Raw genomic sequence first — 12,280 nt, 5'->3', positions numbered from 1 at the left:
CCACCCGCAGACTGTTTCGTCACCACTCACAGCAAGTGTCTGGGTCGGTCCAAGAGTGAGGAGACGATGTGCACGTCCAGACGTCAGTCTGTTTGGAGATCTACAGACGAACATAGGATTCCAGGACTCTAGGAATAGAAAGGGTACGAACCTTGATAAAATAGTCCATGTGTCGTGTGGTAGCCTAGCGAAAAATGTGAGGACGCATTATTTTTGCTTCCCCGTGGTATGTTTAGGTGCTTTTACTCGGCATGAAGCATTAAAACAGATGGGTGGAAAAGAGGACAGCAACAACGGTATGACTGTAATCACCTGAAGGCAACAGTAGCTACCTGAACCAACTATTATTTTCTTTTCACTCTCAGTTAATTATTTCCTGTCCACAGAGGACCTCAAATATGCACTCTGACACAAGTGTGTGTGTGTGTGTGTGTGTGTGTGTGTGTGTGTGTGTGTGTGTGTGTGTGTGTGTGTGTGTGTGTGTGTGTGTGTGTGTGTGTGTGTGTGTGTGTGTGTGTGTGTGTGTGTGTGTGTGTGTGTGTGTGTGTGTGTGTGTGCCTGTGCTTATGTACGTGCGTGCATGTGAGAAAGTGAGGAAGTGTTGACATGTTCTGTCTGGCGGTTGGGAAGGGTTGAACCCCTAGAGTAAGGGGGCAGAGTTGGGGGGTTGAAGACAGAACAGTAGAGAACACTGTTGGGAGTAAGCTATGACTGACGTTTGGAGGAGGTCCGTGTATTCTCGTAGGTTTGAAGTTTCACGTTTTTTTATGTCACAAGTAGAGTGAAATGCCTTTCTTGCAAGCTCTGAGCCCAACAATGCCATCGCGGATAACAATGTAATACTACAAATCACATGAGGGAGGACAAAAACACATGAGAAGTAGAAATGAGAAGAAGACAACCGTAAGTAAGCATACTACAGTGTATTCAGACCCTTTGACTTTTTCCACATCTAATTTACAGCCTTAATCTAAAATTATTCTACATTTTAAATCTCCCCCATCAATCTACACACAATACCCCATAATGACATCACAATAACCCATAATGACATCACAATACCCCATAATGACATCACAATAACCCATAATGACATCACAATACCCCATAATGACATCACAATAACCCATAATGACATCACAATACCCCATAATGACAAAGCAAAACAAGTTTTTAGACATTTTTACAACACATATTATTTTTTTTTTACTGAAATATCAAATTTACAGTACTCAGACCCTTTACTCAGTACTTTGTTGAAGCACCTTTGGCTGTGATTAGAGCCTTGAGTCTTTTTGGGTATGACCCTACAAGCTTGGCACACCTGTATTTGGGGAGTTTCTCCCACTCTTCTCTGCAGATCCTCTCGAGCTCTGTCAGGTTGGATGGGGAGCGTCACTGCACAGCTATTTTCATGTCTCTCTAGAGATGTTCGATCAGGCTCTGGCTGGGCCACTCAAGGACATTCAAGAGACTTGTCCTGAAGCCACTCCTGCATTGTCTTGGTTGTGTGCTTAGGGTCGTAGTCCTGTTGGAAGGAGATCCTTCGCCCCAGTCTGAGGTCTTGAGCGCTCCGAAATAGATTTTTATCAAGGATCTCTCTGTACTCTGCTCAGTTCATCTTTCCCTTGATCCTGACTAGTCTCCCAGTTCCTGCCGCTGAAAAACATCCCCACAGCATGATGCTGCCACCACCATGCTTCACTCCAAGGTTTCCTCCAGACGTGACACTTGGCATTCGGGACAAAGAGTTCAATCTTTGTTTCATCAGACCAGAGAATCATCATTTAAGAATGATGGAGGCCACTGTGTTCTTTGGGACCTTCAATGCTGCAGAAATTTTTTGGTACCCTTCCCCAGATCTGTGCCTCAACACAATCCTGTCTTGGAGCTCTACGGACAATTCCATCGACCTCATGGCTTGGTTTTTGAGCTGACATGCACCGTCAACTGTGGGACCTCACATACAAATCATGTCCAATCAATTGAATTTACCACAGGTGGAGTCCAATCAAGTTGTAGAAACATCTGAAGGATGATCATTAGAAACAGGATGCACCTGAGCTCAGTTTCGAGTCTCATAGCAAACGGTCTTAAGGTATTTCAGTTTTTTACTTGGAATACATTTGCAAAAATGTCTATAAACCTGTTTTCGCTTTGTCATTATGATTATCATGATGAGGAAAACATTTAATTTGATCCATTTTAGAATGAAAGCTGTAACGTAACAAAATGTTTAAAAAGTCCAGGGGGCCTGAATACTTTCCGAACGCACTTTATATACAGAGTCAGTCAGTTCCAGTACCGTATTTACAATGTGCAAGTATAATGGAGTGATATAGGTAGATATGTATAGGGATAAGGTGACTAGGCATCAGGGTATATGATAAACAGAGTAGCAGATATATGAGGATTGTATGTGAGTGGGTGTGCGGGTCTGTAGAGCCAGTATAAATGTATGTGCAATATTATGTGTGTGTGAGCAAGTTATGGGAGTGACTTTGCGTGTGTGTTGGAGTGTGTGTGCGCGCGAGTGTATAGGGCCCTGTGAGTGTGCATGGAGACGATGTAAAAAAATAAAATACAAGGGTCAGCGTGTAGCCATTTTGTTAGCTATTTAGTTAGCTATTTTTCAGTCGTATGGTTTGGTTATAAGAGCTGTTCAGGAGCCTGTTGGTGACAGACTTGATGCACCGGTACCGGTTACCATGCGGAAGCAGAGAACATTCTATGGCGTGGGTGGCTGGCATCTTTAATGATTTTCCTGGTCTTCCTTTCACAACGCCTGATATATATAGAGGTCCTGGAGGCAGGGGGCTCGGCCCCACTGATGTACTGGGCTTTCCGCATCACCCTTTATGGTGCCGTGCCGATCGAGGACGGTGCTATTGCCATACTTCTGGTTTGAGTGTGTGCGTGCGTTTGCATGCTTGTGTGTGTTTTGGTATACAGGGGTGCAAGCAGTGGTTGAAAAGTAAAGGTACCTCCATAGAAAATGACTAAAGTCAAAGTCAAAGTCACCCAGTAAAATACTACTTGAGTAAAAGTATTGGGTTTTAAATATACCTAAGTATCAAAAGTAAAAGTATAAATCCTTTCAAATTCCTTATATTAAGCAAACCAGACGGTTCCATTTTCTTGTTTGTTTTTTTAATTGATGGATAACCAGGGGCACAGTCCAACAGTTAAACATTATTTACAAATGAGGCTTTTGTGTTTAGTGATTCTGCTAGATCAGAGGGAGTCGGGATGACCAGGGATGTTTGCTTTATAAGTGTGTGAATTGGACCCTTGTCTTGCTAAGCATTCAAAATGTAAGGAGTACTTTTGAGTGTCACAGAAAATGTATGGAGTAAAAAGTACATTATTTTCTTTAGGAATGTAGTGAAGTAAAAGTAAAAGTTGTCAAATATAAATAGGAAAGTACAGATACCAAAAAAAAAAGAATGAAGTATTACTTTAATGTATTTTTACTTAATTACTTTACACTACTGGGTGCATGGGGATGATGTGAGAGCGACAGAGCTGGGGGAATACAGGGGTGTGGGGACGGGGTCTGTTGGACATTGAGGAGATAGAGTTTCTGTGCACAGCTGCTTTGGCCTGTAGACGGAGAGAAACATCTGTATTAATCTCAGTCCCAGGGGCAGCCCACAGAGCACAGGAATGAGAGAAGGAGCGGGGGCTGAGTGAGAGAGTGTGTGTGCCTGCGTACCATTTCAATCCTATTCCACATCCATCCTATTCCAACATTATCACTTCAGCACCCCATAATTGTCCAACACTCCCACCCCGTGGACCCCAAATCTCTATTTCTATTCCTTTTATTTTTCATCTTGTTACTTGAGAAAAATGATTTCCACCCACCTACCACCTGCTGTCTCTACTGCCACATTTACCTACCATATTCACATACTACGTTCCATATTACTTAAAACACAATGTAACGTACATCAACACCAGTGATGTGATGCTAAGATATAAAATACATCAGAATCCCATGACTCCAACATGACTGTGGCGTGACAACGAACGTTTCCGAGCATGCATTTGTTGTGTGTTTGTGTATGTGTACAGCAGTGGAGTGACACAATGCCATCTCAATGCCAAACCCTCTAATAAATCCAAACAAATTGGCCAATTAGAGGCTGTTTTTTTCCTCCAGGCCCACCTATTACCTTGCCTCGCAAAGCCGCCTGATCTCGCGAGTTTCTATATACAGAAGCTTGTGAGAACAGGCCGCTTTGCGAGGCTCCTTATTACCTGACTCGCCATAAAACCTAGACAATGTGCTGCCAACTCTGTGCCACCACCCAGGGGGTGTGAGTGGGGGGGGGGGGGGGCAGGGGCAGGTGGTGCCCTGTGGTGTCACTATGGTAACGGACTGGAAAACTATTGTTTGCTATTGTCTCACACCCAGGTCTAATATGAATCTAATCAACAAACAAGTTGTTTTATCTCATGAATATGTGTTCTATGCATGTAACCCTGGAGTTTTATTTCAAAAACTTCAGAATTGTATCTAAATGTTTAAAAATGCTTCAGATTTCACGTGTTATTATGGGTTAAGAAAGGATGTCATTCGAATGCATCTACAGCGTAAACACTACTCAAATGTGTACCTATATACTTATACTGCAAGTCAAATTGGAATGCTTTGTGTACATACTGGCCCCACGTCTATTGTTCCCAGGCTGACGTTAAGAGCCCGCGGAGAGCAAGGAAACCAGAGGACTCAAATGATTGTTGTTGCTTTTTTATTTCAACTCCATCTGGTTCTGATTAACAGCAACAGAACATTTGGACAATTTGAACAGACTGCAGCAGTACACCTTTTTTATTTTATTGATTTTAAAGCTGGCATATTCTCACATATAAGTGTGTTCACGTTGGAGCCAAACTCAATGTTTTATTTTATTTTACAACAGCCCTGCAGAGCAGCTGACTTCCAGCAGGACTATTAGACACCCAGGGACCGATCAGTGTGGCTCTAGTTACTGAACTGATATAAAGCCAAGCACAGTTTCATTTGTCTTTATCCACACATTGATACACTAACAAACACACATGCACCCACGCTCGACGCAGCAAGGCAGCATGCACACACACACGCACAGACACGCACACACACACACACACACGCATGCACACACACACACACACGCATGCACGCACGCACGCACACACACACACGCACAGACACGCACACACACACACGCATGCACACACACACACACGCATGTACGCACGCACACACGCACGCACACACACACACACACACACACACACACACACACACACACACACACACACACACACATACACACTTCCTCACCGCCTCAGGCTAGGGTAATCCATGCAGGATTGCATGACAACGGAGCAGAGCAGGAAGACATGACTAACACACCTTATAACACATTACTGTAAGTCAATAAAACCCAGTTGTGGAAAACAGGCCATGCAGGTGATGGCACTGTTTAATGATGTGAGAGATGCACATGGTAGACATGCAAGTCATCCTGCTGCCCTGTGGTGCGTGAGACCGAGCGAGTTATCCGTGTGTGTGTGTGTGTGTGTGTGTGTGTGTGTGTGTGTGTGTGTGTGTGTGTGTGTGTGTGTGTGTGTGTGTGTGTGTGTGTGTGTGTGTGTGTGTGTGTGTGTGTGTGTGTGTGTGTGTGTGTGTGTGTGTGTGTGTGTGTGTCTAAGTGTTTGACTTCGCCAGGCCAACTCAGCCTAGCAAAGCCGCCAAGAGCTTTGGATGGTTTGTTTAAGGGGAAATGCCTTAATTCACTGGCTAATGCACTGGGGACCGCCGGGATCATATCAAATATATTACCCAAATGGGAGGTGTGTGTGGTTATGTATGTGCATGCGTGTGAGAAACTGAGAAAGTGTTGACATGAGTCGGTGTGGAGTGGTAAGGAAGGGTGGGCAAAACATAAATCACTCCAGCTAAAAGGACTACACATTGGGCGAGAGAGAGAGAGAGAGAGAGAAAGAAAGACAGAATCTTGCCCATGTTAATTGTTTCGTACCCCAAGCTAACGCTAAAGCCATCCAATTTCACACAGAAGTGTGTTAGCGTGTCAGCATGTCAGCGTGTCATCGAGCGTTGCATGTTCAGCAGCACACACCCTGGGCTAGGGCGACCCATGTTGCGTGTAGCTGTGTACATTCTGCATGTATGCCGTAAGCCATTTACACAGCTGGCCTTTTAACTGAAGTGACTCAGACAGAGGAGAGGAGAGGACGTCCCTGGCCCTGGGGTCTGTCCCAAAGCAACACACCCACCCTGGGCCTGCACTGGAAACCACCAGCCGCAGAGCAGTTCAGATACACACCGACAACAGATCCACTTTAAGCAAGACTGAGAACAGCTTAAATATACAGTATACTGACATGATCAGCTATCAACTGACCCCAGAGCAAATCAGATATACACTGAATATCACCATATCATATAATGTATTTTATAGCCATTCAATAACTCCGAACACAAATCAGCTGCCCTGTGCACAACTCAAGCACTCAAGCAGCACTTATCAATGATTCAGTCTCAGTTCCAATCCATTATCACTTCATTTGCTTTATTCCAGCTCTTTTGACAGGCAACAACTAGAACTGAAGGAGAGCTCTCTGTAGCAATGCATTTAAGCAGGGCAATGTCATGAGTCTAAACCTCGCACTTATTCCCATCCTCTATGCTCATTTACAGACTCTCCTTACGTGAATGTCTGTCAAGAATCAGGGTCATGCGGAAACCACCAAACCTCTTCAATGCCTCCCCCTAATTTCACTCTTTCCTTTTGCTCTCATTCTCTCTCCCTCACTGGCACCTTTGATGGGACTACCATTGAAATGAGATACAATCCCTGTTGTCATAATATTTCAAAGCTAAAATGCCACCTAGCTTACTTATAAGAAAGCTTCCTAAGCCACTTCCAAGGCAGTTGGAAGTCAAATCTAACAGAGGCGTCTCCAATATGATGCCATTTATGGAACCTGACTTATGAGGGGTTAAAATGGAAAAACCCACAACGAATGAGTGAAATAAAAAGCCTCCAGTGTCTATGATTATAACTCTATCTGTTCTCTTGTATTCTCTCTCTCTCTCTCATATAAAGGCGTATTAATCCGCATTATGATCTGGTGGCTTGGATCAAGCCTGGCTCAGGAAGACGAACCCTGACAAAGAAGCCCATTCACGAATAGGATCAACAGTGACATCATATCCAAATGATACAGTATACTTTGCAAAAGGTCATCACAGATCATTTGAATTTTGGTAAGAGGAACCCAACGTGGCATGAGGGGAACCTAACATGCCCTGTGGGGCAGGGAAACGGTCACTGTGCTGCTCAGTAACCATATCACCAGGCCTCAACCCCTTGTAGTCACTGGGAGCTGAGTGGAAATGACTGGACAAGAAGGCAAACATTATTTTTTATCGGAGCTTCATTCACAAGCCACAAGTCAGAGAACAAGCATAGAAACCTATAGCGAGAAAGGGTCTTGATTACATAAGACGGGTTCCAGTTGTGAAATGATTCATTCATTCGCTGCAAATCATGTCGCTCTGTCGCTGATGTGAAACACCTTGATTTTGATTTAATGTCAGCCTTATGGATTACAGACTGAGAAAGAATCAAAGGCCCCATACAGTACATATCAGAGTCAGAAACAGTTTCTCCTCTCCTCTCTGCCTCTCACAGGCTCTCTCCTTTGCCCTGCTGAGTTCTTAGGCTGCCTGAAATGGCATCCTATTCCCTTCATATTGCACTAGATTTGGCCAGGGTCCTAGAGCCCTATTCAGGACCTGGTTAAAAGTAATGCACTATATAGGGATTGGGGACATGGTGCCTTTTCAGACATGCTAGGAAAAGAAAGAGGCCCTTGACTTTGCGAGGCTTTGTGGTCCCATCCAGCTGTGTCACAGCCTGTCCAGAATTGTGTCAATACAGCAGCTCCCTCTATAATGGCATAGTGTGGCAGAGGAAACACTGTCCCCTCCCTCTCCTTTGCCAAAACACTCCGACAATCATCCCTCCGCCCCTCCAGGATTCTTCACTCACTTTGAGGTTTTCTATAACTGCCGACGTTGTACACTATAGAAGTTCTCTAGCCAGATCCCCCTGCAGCAGTGTCCCGTTCCCCTTCAAACGAATCTCAAATACTCATCTTGACCCTTAGTCATTCATGTAGTTGCTGTGATTGCATCATTTGTTGGCCACCTTGAGTTATGATGGTATGTTTGTCTTTCCGTAAATTCCCTGGCGTTGCTTTGCTAATGTTACGGTGATGGGCAGGCAGTGAAGCTTCGCTGGCTGTTGCTGCTGACAGTAATGGTAATCAGAAGACGGAGCAGCGTCTCAGGGGGATTTCACTAAGACTCACTGATTAGATAAGGAACGCGGTTATGAAACCTGGGACACACTAAATCCACAGCCAACAGCGGGGAGAAAACATTTAGCAAATGCTTAGAGGGGAAATACATGGGCTATCAGACACATTGTCTGTAAGATCTTTCATTCACAGCATGTGTTAGAAAAACAACTGTGCTTTGCCCAACTCTGATGTTAGAATGCAGACTGCAGTATATGGATCCTTGGGAATGTTATTTTGATGTTATTTTGTCGGAAATGCAAAACCGAGGAGAGCGAGATTCACTTTGAACCGATCCTGTGGTTGACACTTGCTCATGCTCAGGATAACAACGGTAGACAAAGTTTCTGCAAGTTACAGCATCTGCAGGGTTGAGCACCTGAACATTAACACAGCTGTTTGACTGAGACAGATGGAGACTAGACACTGGAATGTGATGCTCATGGATTCCTAGACTGGATCATTATCTCAATTGCAACACACTGTAAAGATGGACTACCTATTCTACAACTTGTATCTACATTTGATGGCTTTTCTCGTGCAGTGTATGCCATAGCACTATAAAGTGTTTCTGCAGGACAAAGACCCGTGAAGTCCAATGTGCAAGTGAAATAGAATGGTTGGTTCAATAAAAATAGAAAATGCATTACATTTTTTACTTTTTAGACCAAGAATCTGTAGGGTAATAAGTCTTAAGACTCAGTGTTAAGTAATTAGATATAACCTAAACATGGACCTGGGAACATAAACAATGTCACTTGGTCTGTAAATCAATACTACCAACAGTTGAATGATTTGCACATACACTATATATACAAAAGTATGTGGACACCCCTTCAAATGAGTGGATTTGACTATTTCAGCCACACCCATTGTTGACAGGTGTATAAAATTGAGCACACAGCCATACAATGTCTATAGACAAACATTGGCAGTAGAAGGTCTTACTGGAGAGCTCAGTAACATTCAACATGGCACCGTCATAGGATGCCACCATTCCAATAAATCAATTCGTCACATTTCTGCCCTGTTAGAGCTGCCCCGGTCAACTTTAAGTGCTGTTATTGTGAAGTGGAAACGTCTAGGAGCAACAATGGCTCAGCCACAAATTGGTAGGGCAAACAAGCTCACAGAGTAATGAAGCGCGTAGTTTGTAAAAAATGGTCTGTCCTCGGTATCACCACTCACTACCAAGTTCCAAACTGCCTCTGGAAGCAACGTCAGTACAATAACTGATAGTCGGCAGCTTCATGAAATGGGTTTCCATGGCCGAGCAGCCGCACACAATCCTAAGATAATCATGTGCAATGCCAAGAGTCGGCTGGAGTGGTGGACAGCTCAACGCCATTCAATTCTGGAGCAGTGGAAATGCGTTCTCTGGAGTAATGAATCACGCCTCACCATCTGGCAGTATGAAGGACGAATATGGGTTTGGCGGGTGTCAGAAGAACCCTACATGCTCCAATGCATAGTGCCAACTGTGAAGTTTGGTGGAGGAGGAATAATGTTCTGGGTCTGTTTTCATGGTTCAGGCTCGGCCCCTTAGTTACAGTGAAGGGAAATCTTAACGCTATAGCATTTACTGACATTCTAGACGATTCTGTGCTTCCAAATTTGTGGCAACAGGGGAAGGCCCTTTCCTGTTTCAGCATGACAATGCCCCCATGCACAAAGTGAGGTACATACAGAAATGGTTTGTTGAGATTGGTGTGGAAGAACTTGACTGGTCTGCACAGAGCCCTGATCTCAACCCCATCGAACACATTTGGGATGAATTGGAGCGCCGACTGTGGCCCAGGACAAATTGTCCAACATCAGTGCCCGACCTCACGAATGCTCTTGTGGCTGAAAGGAAGTAAGGAAAGCCTTCCTGTTACAGCAGCAAAGGGGGGACCAACTCCATATTAATGCCCATGATTTTGGAATGAGATCTTCCACGGGATCTACTTTTGATCATGTAGTGTATCTCAAGTTTCACTCATGTTATTACATGTTGATGAATGTTTAATAAGATATAAGCAACTTGTTACTTATAATTGTCAAGGCATGGCTTATCTGTTTTCAAGATATCTTGAAAGGAGATATCCACCAATAAGTGCAAAACTGCAGATGGTTAAGGTTAAGACTGAAAATCTGATACTGCAGGGGAACAACATAAAAAGCACAGATGGCAAGGGGTGACATACCTAAATTGACAAAGCTCATAACCATGTCTGCGTCGTTTAGGAAGTTGTTGTCCTGAAGAGTGGCTATCGGCGGCCCCTGGGTGGTGAAGATGGGTTTGTATGGGTAGGAGTACCCATCCTCTTTCCCCTCCGTGGACATGGCATTGTACAGGTCCAGCATGAACATCGGTGCCGCGTTGTGCTTCCCGTGGAGATGCGGCCGTGGCCGGTGCGGTAGCCCGAGGATCGAGAGGATTTCCCGCTGCATCTCCCGGCGCTCCTGGCTCTTCAGCCGCCGGTGGATGAAACTGGAGTGGACCTCGTTGTCCAGGGTAAAGTTCGAAAAGACCGTGTCCGCAAAAACGCAGTAGCCCCAAAGTAGGAACAAAGCAGGGACACGTCTATCCAAAAATAAAACCATAATGATGCCGTGCGTAATTGCGCTGAGTGCTCTCACCCAAGACTTAGAACAAGGACATTGAACTTCGCAACAGGTTTGTTCAATACCCGTATCATTGACGGCCCCTCATGTTGAGGGAAGAGTTCCCGATTGCAACATCAATTTCACTTCAACGTCCACTTTTATTGGCTTGCCTTAAATCCACGGATCTGCACAATTTAAAATTTCGATCCTGTACCCTTTACATCCAGCTACTCCGACCCCTTTCACTATCACTGTCTCCCTGGTTCACGCGTAAAGTGCGAGGTTGACAAGACGTGTTGCAGCAAGTGCGATGAGCCGAGCTCAGCGAGCAAACTTTGAGGAGGTGGTTTATGCGCTGGGAGGAGCAGAGAGAGGGAGCGCTTTAATTGCTTTAGCCCAGACAATGTTCCTTCTCTCTCTCTCCATCTCCCCCTCTCTGTGTGTGTGTGTGTGTGTGTGTGTGTGTGTGTGCGTGTGTGTGCGTGCGTGCGAGAGAGAGGGGCTCATTGGCTTGCAAGGGGTGGGTGAAGGTACAAGGGATCTCTCAAGGTGTTTGTATTTTGTTAAATAATTGGATGGGGACATACTTACCCTCACAACAGAAGCACAGTGTGACAAAAGACCTTGATGGCTTTGAAAAAGACCGTCCATCAGTGTCATGCTCTCTTTCTTTTGTTCCCTGGGAACGGTTTAAAGGATATTTCAGGATTTTGACAATGAAGCCCTTATTCTACTTCCCCAGAGTCAGATGAACTAGTACTAGTCGATACCATTGTTATGTTTCTGCGTGCAGTTTGAAAGCAGTTGACTAGCATTAGCGCATTTGCTAACTAGCGTTAGCGCAATCACTGGAAGTCTTTGGTAACTGCTAGCATGTTAGGATGGTAACTAGTTAGCATTGGCTCGCGAAACTACCTCTATCTTCCTTCATACTGGATGCAGAGACATGTAAATGTTATCCACAAGTTCATCTGACTCTGGGGAAATAGATTAATGGTTTCATTGCCAAAATCCTGAGGTATCCCGTTAATACCACCAATTATCTATGACAAGCACCTGATACTATTGTCTCTGTTTTATGGAGGGGTAATTATTTGCTCCTAGAGAAACTGTGTGGGCGATGTTGGCAAAGGTGTTCTGTGTTGCCTGATTCTGTGAGAGAGATCATAACATGCCATACAATGTGCTCATATTGTAGGTGCACTCTACCAGGACCAGAACATTACAGCTTCACTATCAAAACAGTCAGTCAGACAACCTCTGTGAGGTAGGATGAGACAAGTGGTGCAGGGGAAATGCATGTATATCC

The 12,280-nt window shown here is 44.5% G+C and overlaps 1 protein-coding gene across 1 annotated transcript in view; it reads right to left on the bottom strand.

The window, feature by feature from the left end:
* LOC109907774 (bone morphogenetic protein 7) overlaps nucleotides 1-11,285 on the bottom strand; it is a 46,593-nt gene extending 35,308 nt beyond the window's left edge. Inside the window, exon 1 of the mRNA XM_020505969.2 lies at nucleotides 10,569-11,285. Within this exon, the coding sequence (XP_020361558.2) occupies nucleotides 10,569-10,968 (400 nt within the window). The 5' untranslated portion in view covers nucleotides 10,969-11,285. The remainder of the gene's footprint in view (nucleotides 1-10,568) is intronic.
* Nucleotides 11,286-12,280: the final 995 nt, after the last annotated feature.

Source organism: Oncorhynchus kisutch, linkage group LG17, assembly GCF_002021735.2.
Source record: "Oncorhynchus kisutch isolate 150728-3 linkage group LG17, Okis_V2, whole genome shotgun sequence".
In the NCBI taxonomy this organism is placed as follows: domain Eukaryota; kingdom Metazoa; phylum Chordata; class Actinopteri; order Salmoniformes; family Salmonidae; genus Oncorhynchus; species Oncorhynchus kisutch.
Note: the sequence above shows the minus strand (reverse complement) of the source record. Positions and strands in the feature narration are given on the sequence as shown.